This window comes from Peromyscus maniculatus, chromosome X, assembly GCF_049852395.1.
Source record: "Peromyscus maniculatus bairdii isolate BWxNUB_F1_BW_parent chromosome X, HU_Pman_BW_mat_3.1, whole genome shotgun sequence".
NCBI classification, from domain to species: Eukaryota; Metazoa; Chordata; class Mammalia; order Rodentia; family Cricetidae; genus Peromyscus; species Peromyscus maniculatus.
In genome coordinates this window covers 49,224,114-49,233,254 of record NC_134875.1, presented here as the reverse complement: position 1 = coordinate 49,233,254, position 9,141 = coordinate 49,224,114, and the positions used below count along the sequence as shown (strand labels likewise).

Here is a 9,141-nt window from a genome sequence, read left to right as displayed (position 1 = left end):
TTAATAATTCTAAATTTGAGGCCAACCTGGGCTACACAGCAACCCTCTCATTAAAGAGGAGTGAGAGAGGGATGTGGCTCGGTGCCTGAGAATGCGCAAGACCTTATTTTCCATCCTCAGCACCAAATAGCAAACTTTCAAGAGGTTACATCTAAGAGCTAGAACTCCTGTTTAGCATACAAAAGACTCCAAGAAAGAGGGGGAAGGGGCTGGAGAGGGAAAGGGTGAGAGAGAGACAGAGAGGGAGACAGACAAAGAGCTAGAGGGAAAGAAGCTGTTTGCCTAGGATTACAAAGGTAGGCACAGAATGAGCCTGGGTGTCTGACTTCTTAAATCCAAACAGTTTCCCACAAACTCTTCAATGATAGAGAATTCTTTGATTCTGGTGTGCTGGTCAATAGTTTCAAAGCACCTGACAGATGAATGAATAGTCTAGTTATGGTATTATCATCATAGCTAATGTAAGGTATTGCTATAAACATTTTACATGTTTTCAACTGTCCTTAATAACCCTACAGAGTAGATCCTGTTATCAAACCACTCCATTTTCCCAGATAGAGAATTGCAGCTCTGGAATGTTAACTTGCCTGAAGTCGCCAAACCAGAGGTTAAAAAACAATAGTTTTAGTATTACAAAGGTATTCAACTCACTGTATTAAAGTAATAGCTCTGGGTTCAAATAAACCAAACTAATGGGTAGGATTTATGTAAGCTAGGTTAGCCACTTAATATAATTCCACATACCCAAACATACTACTTAAAAGGCCTAGGTAACATTCAAATGTATAGATTTTTATGTTGACACGTAAGTAAGAACAAATTGGCTTGATAACATGGGTGGATTTATTTCATAAGATTCAAGTGCAAACTTAAAAATAAGAACAAACAAAGCTTTTCAAGAGTAAACACAAAAAATCTAAGTAACAATCCTACTACAATCGTGCATTTTAACAGAAAGTACAAATATGAATACAAAATTTGTAACTACATTCAAAATTAAAATTATTTCTCTCCAGTTCCCAAATGTCACACAATCTTTAACCTGTTCTCCTCAGCTTGTCACTGTAGAAACATTTGTCATATGCTACCGGGAAACTATAGGCAAAGATTACTAATCAGTCTCTAGGAACAAAGAAAAAGGACTCTCCCTCAGTTCAGACTACATGGATCATTCACCTGTATTTCAGTTCTTAAAGGTCATACAATCATACCTTCAGTCTAGATAAAAAAGAATGAGTACAAATATCAAGGAAACAAGACCCTTTCGTGAAATTAAAGCAAAAATCATGAGTGTTCAACTTAGAAATGCTCACACTTACAATCAATATTAAGTACAGCTTTATTTGATGGCTGACATGTAAAATAACAACTGTGAACAGTTGAAATAGGTATAAAAATGGAGATCAAAATCTTTTAGGCTCAAATACTTAAAAAGTCACTATGAATATGGAAAATATTTCTGTTTACATAAACATGTATATTTCTGATGAAAAGTCAGGGGGCAGTGGCATCTCCCTGGTCCCTTAACATGTTTGGATTTTCATGAAGAATTAGCAGCACCCAACCTTAAGTGTTAATTACGTGATTCTTAAGGACCTAGTCAACAGATTGGTTGGCAGTGTTCCAGCTTTTGGGAGATGGGGTGGGTGGGGTGCAAGTATCTGAAGTAAGATAGTATGTATGCACTCACATTTAAAACCGCCATTCCAAGTGGAAACACAGATTGGAAAAGCCAAAGAAAACCACCATTAAAGGATTAACAGGGGGCAGGAGGAAATAGAAGCTGAATAGTAGTCTAGTTGATAATGTCTTTTCACGCTTCAAAGGCAAGTTGGGAAGCATGAGAATACTCACATATAACTTCAGGGAAAACTTGCCTCCAATTTTATTTTGCAGAACACTGAAACTTTTTATAAAAACCTTCGCTGTTGCTTATAATACCAGATGATTTTTTCCTTATTACCACCATATACATAACATTTAAATAATTTCTTTATAAATATTTTAGAGCACAAAGAATTCATTTTGTTGCAGTGGTGGCCCACATCTGTACAATGCAATGTAAGCAACATATATATATATGTATATATATACACATGTGTGTGTATAAAATGATTACGAAAAAGTGCAAAGAATAACAGTATTAAGAATTTTTGCATTTTACAGTAACTATGGTTCAAGTGCGAAGATCTATCAGGAATATATAATCCCAGACTATACTGAAGATTTAAAAAGAAACCCACACCCCAAGTTACTGCACAGACAGTCCTTAATCAAGTAACTCTGCCCTCCTCTCCAATCTAGCATTTCCAGTCTCTGACTGTCCACAAACAGGAAAAGTGGTAACAGTGTTTTCTTCCCTTTTACTTCCCCAGGCTCATCCAAGACAATTAATCACCCGTACGTAGGTTGGAATGAGATTCTGGGGAAGTCACTTATCATAACCCGCTTTGCTGAAATTAAAGCAAAATGAAAGGCCCTCTGAAATGCACACTACTGATCAAGAATCAAATCAGCGACAGCAAACAGACCATAAATTACAAACGTAATTTAATACAAGCACATTTTAAAATCAAGCTCCATTATCAAAGAGAAATTCAGAGTCTAAATCTCTTTTTCCCAGGTTCAGTGCTATGCCAGGATCCTAATTCCGAATCTTGAGGATTCCATGAGCTTTCTAACAGAAAAACAATGTATCTTGTGGAATTTTGATGGACTGTGTCATTTTTCTCTTGGTCTCTGTCTTACACTAGATCACACATAGAAAGGCCACCTTTACAAAGCGTACTTTCCTCTTAAGACATTCAGATAATTACAGTTGCTGATTTTAGTTCTCAGGCTTCCAAAGGACAAGTTGAGCTTCCCTTCAAACAGGTTACTAGATATTTTTGGTATGTATATGTTGTTTTATTCTTAACTTCAGGCACTGTAATTATTCACAATATTGCAATGATTCTACGTCTAACCTACATGACAATTATGATCTTAAAATAATACCTTCTAAGATGCTGACTCCATGTTATATTACAGCTGATTTTTACCCCTTCAAGGTAAACGGTTGGAAGAGAATTTTAAAGACCTGCGGCACTTCTGCTTCGAGTAGTGTTAATACATAATGTTGTCATGATTACTATTGAAACTTCTCAGCTAGGAAGACAAGAGACACTGGAAGCTGTAATTTTCCTCAACTACATCTACTCCAACTCCAATTTATTTACTTTAGCATGAAGTATTTTCTCTTTCTAAAAACAAGTGTCTCTAAGGCTAATTTTTAAAAACAGAATTTCTGCTCTAAAATTAATAACACAGCTAAAGGGAAATGTCTTTTCAATTTCAGCTTCACTAGAACTATGCAAAACTAAGTTAAAGTAGACTCAACTATTTTAACCACTTTTGGTTGTTTTGTTTTTTTGTGTGTCTTTAGAAGACATACCACCTTACATTCTAACAGATAGATCAACAGAGGCTTAAACTCTAGAACTGAAAACCCATCAGGCCACCTCCTGTGTAAATGAAAGGCAGAGAGCAACATTCTATTTGCCCCCATACATTCGCTCAATGTCCTTGAGATAATGGTTCTTCAATTCCTTCCTTTTCAGCTTGAAGGCGTCTGTTACCAAACCAGTTTCAGGGGTCCATGGCTCTGGGCTTAACCGAACCTTGATTGGAATTTCAAACCGCTCCAATTTCACTGAAATAAAAAATGAAGAGAAGGGTAGGAGAGAGGCACGGAGGAGGAAGGGAGGAGAAAGGAAGAGAAAAACAATGAATAAAACTTAAATTTTTCAGAACTGACAGCCTAGATGATGCAATGAGAGAACATTTATTTATTGGTATGTCAGACAGTTATTAACAAGATGACTACCTTCCTCAAGGTTTGTATAGGCAGTTTTGCTCACACAAACACACACCACATCTTCCTCTTCACAGCCTTCATAATGCTGTTCCTCTTCCTGGGATGGCTTTCCATCCAGATGTCCATTAACATCCAGAATTCCTCTAACTACTTGTAACAAAAAGACGACTAGATAGTTTTGTCCCCCCCATATCTATATATGTGAGTGTTTACATATATATGTATATATTCTTAAATTATGACTATACTTTCTTCAATGTCTTTATGTCTCTTCAAAGATATTATATATTTGTCTCAACTATTACAATGCAAGCTCCATGAAATTAGGGTCTTTGTTTTATTAACCAGACCTATGGACTAGACCAAGAGCTCTCAATAAATACATATGAATCTATTAAATCACTCCTATAAAAAGTTAAACCTCTAGAAAAATATTCCTTATAAGTTGTATTATATATTCAAATGTGAACCAAGATGGTATTTATTTGGTATGATGAAAGTATTTGAATGGTGTAAGACCAGACACAGCACATGTACATATTATGTAAGAGCTATACAACTCAATATATGTTTGGAGAAGTATAAGAAATCAAGAACATAGAAATAGCTGGGGTTGACATATACCTCTAATCCCAGAACTCAGGAGGCAGCAGGTGGATCTCTCTGAGTTCCAGGCCAGACAGGGCTACACAGTGAGTGAGACTCTGTTATACAAATTAAATAGAAATTAAAAATTTTGATCAGTTTGGGAGGCATCTAGGCAGTGGGACCAAGTCCTGTGCTCATTCCATGAGTTGGCTGTTTGAAACCAGGAACTTATGCAGGGACACTTGGCTTAGTCTGGGAGGAAGGGACTGGACCTCCCTGGACTGAGTCTACCAAGTCGATCACAGTCCTCGGGGGAGGACTTGTCCTGGAGGAGGTGGGAATGGAGGGTGGGCTGGGGGTAAGGGGAGGGCGTGGGAGGGGGGAGAATAGGGGAACCCATGGCTGATATGTAGAACTGAATGGTATTGTAAAATAAAAAATATATATCACAAAAAAAAAAAAAAAAAAAAAAAATTTCTTACAATCCTCCAAGGTACATGTATTAACATAAGCTCATTCTTAAAATTCTGAAGGCCAAACATGTTACTCTGCATGTGAGCTCGATTTATTTTATGGAATGACTTAAAAATAACACTTGTGCATATCTACAAAGCAGCCTTGGTGACATTAAAAAGCGAAAATATAATGCTGAATATGAAAACTAATCACTCACATATTACTTAGCATCACGTTACCCCAAGTAATGCCTAAGCAGGTAGCAAAAGAACATAAAACTCTCTTGAGTTAACAATGTCTACTCTACTCTTATATCATGGCTCAGTTACAGAAAGGTGCCTGAAGCATTTCTTGCCTGGCTCATATCTAGATCTCAAAGGAAATTTCAACTATAGATTTGGTTCCAAAAACTTTCATTTCCCTTTACTTTCCCTACTCACGAAGGTCTAGTTCCAAAAACTCTGAGAAAATTGGTACACCATTTCAGTTGTACACAAGTCAATGAAAGCACGTTTTTGAATGTTCCTCCTATATTTTATCTTTAGCTAAATTGCCATTAAAGTATAACAAAAAAGGATGCTTCTAGGAGTTTCACTCTGGGAATTCCCAGTCCTTGTTTTATATTAAGGAGAGAAATGGACAATCACAGTTTCATGAGAAGAATGAAAGGACTGTCAGCAAATGAGAACAGTGAGAGAAATGAAGAACAAGTCATTTTACATGTGCATTTTCTCCGAATCACCTGCAGGTGGCAGCATAAGAGAGACAGAGAGAGAGAGAGAGAGAGAGAGAGAGAGAGAGAGAGAGAGAGACAGAGAGACAGAGAGAAAGACTGAGAGAGAGACAGACAGACAGAGAGAGAGAGAGAGAGACAGACAGACAGACAGACAGACAGACAGACAGACAGACAGACAGACAGACAGACAGACAGACAGACAAAGGGAAACACCACAAGTGTGAAACACATGTAGGCCAGTGAAAGGAACTGGCTTCCCTGGAGCTAGAGCTACAGGCTCATGATTATCATTCAGTATCCAAATCACATATATTTTAATTATATTACCTCACTCCAAGAACAGGAAAGTTATGAAGGACTAGTGGGTCCTGGGGCTTTTCTTCTGCTTTCTATATACAACGCAGTTCTGTTTTCCCTAGTTAACTTCATGCAGTTAAAAACACAGTGATAGTGATTTAAGTTACCTCTACTTCATTAGAAGTTTCAAGAGAATGACTACGGATAACTGGAGGGATACCTCCAGTGGGCAGGCTATTGGTTGAAATAGTTTATGAAATACTATGTTGAAATAAAAATCAAAATGTGTATCAAAGGTTCTCAAAGCCTGGTGACAATAACATAAAATTAATTTTATAAATAGTCAATATTATTACCTTGAGGAAAGCATCAAGGCACACTACATACTTTACAACGTGGTTGTTTTAATAGAAAACAGTTATTTAAATTTTTATAGTGCTCAGGGTTCAGAAAGTTCTTGGGAGAAAATAGATATATTGAGGTTTAAAAAAAGCTATATTAATATAAACTATATTTTATAAAACCAAAATGAAATCTAAGTTGCCTTTTAAAATAAAGAGAAATGTGGCAGCAGCACTACTAAAGAAATGTCTGACAAAAATAAAAACCAGTGGAGCAGTCAGGTATGGTGGCGCACACCTTTAATCCCAGCACTTGGGAGGCAGAGGCAGGTGGATCTCTGTGAGTTCGAGGTCAGCCTAGTCTACAGAATGAGATCCAGGACAGCCAGGGATGTTACACAGAGAAACCCTGTCTTGAACATTCCCCAACCCCAAAAGCTAGTGGGAGCTTTCTTGATACAGGGACCACTTCAGTAACAGAGGAAAGAACTTCTACAATGTTCTTTCCTTTTGACTCCAAAATTCCAGTGTAGGAATTTACACCAAGAGAAGAGTCACACACACAGGCTGAGAAGACAGCACTTGTCTCATAAGCCTGAGTCTGATCCCTAATATCGACTTGAAAAGCTGGGTATGGTGATGTGTACTTGTACTCTCAGAGTTGGGGAGCATTAAGGAACCCCCTGGCATTCCCAACCTAACCTAACAAAGTTGTCGCAGGTCTCTCTGAGTAACCCTTTCTCACAGTTCCTAAGGAATGATCACTGGCCTCCACATACATAATACATGTACTCACCTGAACATGCATGCGCACAGACAGACAGACAGACAGACAGACACACACACACACACAACAAAACTGTCACACACAAAAAACATTTTGTAGCAAAGATGTGTCATGGTTCACTAAAGTGGGGGAAAGTACTACTCACCTTAAAAAAAACTCAAACAGATTAAGTCTTTATATACTGAAAAAACTTTAAACATTGAAGATGATAATGAAATTATATAGGCTCTGACTTGGAAAATGCTGGTGATATTGTTAAGTATATGCACTAGATGGCCATCACCCGAGGTAACTACAGCCAGGGGACTTTTACTTACTGCCTTAGAATTTTCTGTATTATCCAATATTTCACAATTACAGCTAACAACTAGGAAAATTACTTTCATCTTTTAATTAAAACAACAGATTAAAAATTAGTAAATAGCAACTTAACATAGTGAATACAGGGCTCCTCACTACTGTTCCTGAAAAGTGAATACCCTAAAATAATTTCTTTACTTGGGAGGCAGAGGTAAGGGGATCAGTCCAAGTTCCAGGCTGTTATTTCTGTCAGACATTTCTTTAGTAATTAGGAAGCTCTAGGCTAGGCAGAGATACACAATGCAACACTGTCTCAAATAATACTAATTTTTTTTTTTTTACTTCAATGAAGTAAATGAAACAAGAGGAAAGAAAGGCACTGAATGGGAAAGTTCAAGTAAGTTTAGAGAAGGAAAATAACAGAATTACTGGTAACTGACTCAGAGAGGGCTCAAACTGCTGCCATCCAGAAAGGGCGCCAAGTGTCCTCCGTGGAAGACATAGAGCAGGGAGCCCTGAGCATGTATGCCTCTGAAGACACAAAGAGGGGCCGAGCTGATCCTCACGTCCTCTCTCACCCTACGCTGCCTTTCCAGAACCAACCTGTCACCTAGTTTACTTTTGGACGCAAGGACATGAGGAACAACAGAGCTAGTGAACTTTTGCTATCAGAATGCTGGCAGTCAAACTAAGACCATCTAGACAGATTAGAGAGGCTGCATTAGAGAAAGGGAGTGGTCCAAGAGGGAGAAAAAAAAAGACCAACATAGGAGGAACTTTTCAGCAAAGCCCAGGAGGCTTTCCCAAGAGTTTGTGAGTAACCCGCTTTAAAATATGAATGAACACAGAAGCATCAGCAGGAACTAAGACATAAGCAGATGCCAATGTTCTAATGGCCATTCACTATCCAATTCTTTGTGTGACTTAACATCCTGACAACTTCTATAATCCAGGACCACGGCCACTCATGTTTTGCTCCAAAATAAACAATTACTTATTCTCTTTGAACAGAAAAAAAGACTTCCAACCCTATCTGCAAAAAAAAAAAAAATCTCCCAACTAAAAATGTCCCGGTCCAGATAGATTCACTGATAGTTTTTTACCAAACCTTCAAGAACAAATACTAATATTTCTCAAACTATTTCATAAAATAGAAAAGGAACATAGCATTACCAAACTCTTTCTATGAAGCTACTATTACCCTAATATCAAAATCAGACCAAATTATATACTAATCCAAATACACCTAAGTGCAAAAAAATTACCAACAAAAGACTTGCCAACCAAATTTAAGAACACATCAAAACATTCACCATGATCCAGAAATACAGAAATGGATCAATATATGTACAACCATAAATGTTATAAAATGCATAATTGGACTCAGGGACAGAAATCACATAGTCCTCTGGACAGATGCAGAAAGGCTCTTGACAAAATCCAACATTCCTTAATGTTAAAAAATGTGAAGAAACAAACTCAGAATAGAAAGAACGTATCTCAACCTAATAAAGGCATGCTACGATACTGAACTGCCAAGGCAGGATGTGCCCACTAGAGCAGTAGCGGCCATAGGGATAACCAACTCCTTTCTGATTGGATTTGATTGGATTCATTCCCAGCATCGTAAATCTGGTCGAAAACCTATGCCCAGGCATGCCACAAGCCCTAGGGGTAACCTACTGCTATTTTGCTAGAAAGGCATGCCTAAATATTTTGCCCTCTTCTAAATATGTATGTTTATACCCATAGATAGACATGAATTTTCTCAACCTTGCTC

General features: G+C 37.6%; 1 protein-coding gene across 15 annotated transcripts in view; it reads right to left on the bottom strand.

Annotated features, from left to right (window-relative positions):
- Window positions 1–825: 825 nt before the first annotated feature.
- Acsl4 (acyl-CoA synthetase long chain family member 4) overlaps window positions 826–9,141 on the bottom strand; it is a 73,278-nt gene continuing 64,962 nt past the window's right edge. For all 15 annotated transcript variants that reach the window (XM_042269521.2, XM_006970295.4, XM_042269524.2 and 12 more), the window contains one exon: window positions 826–3,691. In XM_042269521.2, the coding sequence (XP_042125455.1) occupies window positions 3,534–3,691 (158 nt within the window). In that variant the 3' untranslated portion in view covers window positions 826–3,533. The remainder of the gene's footprint in view (window positions 3,692–9,141) is intronic.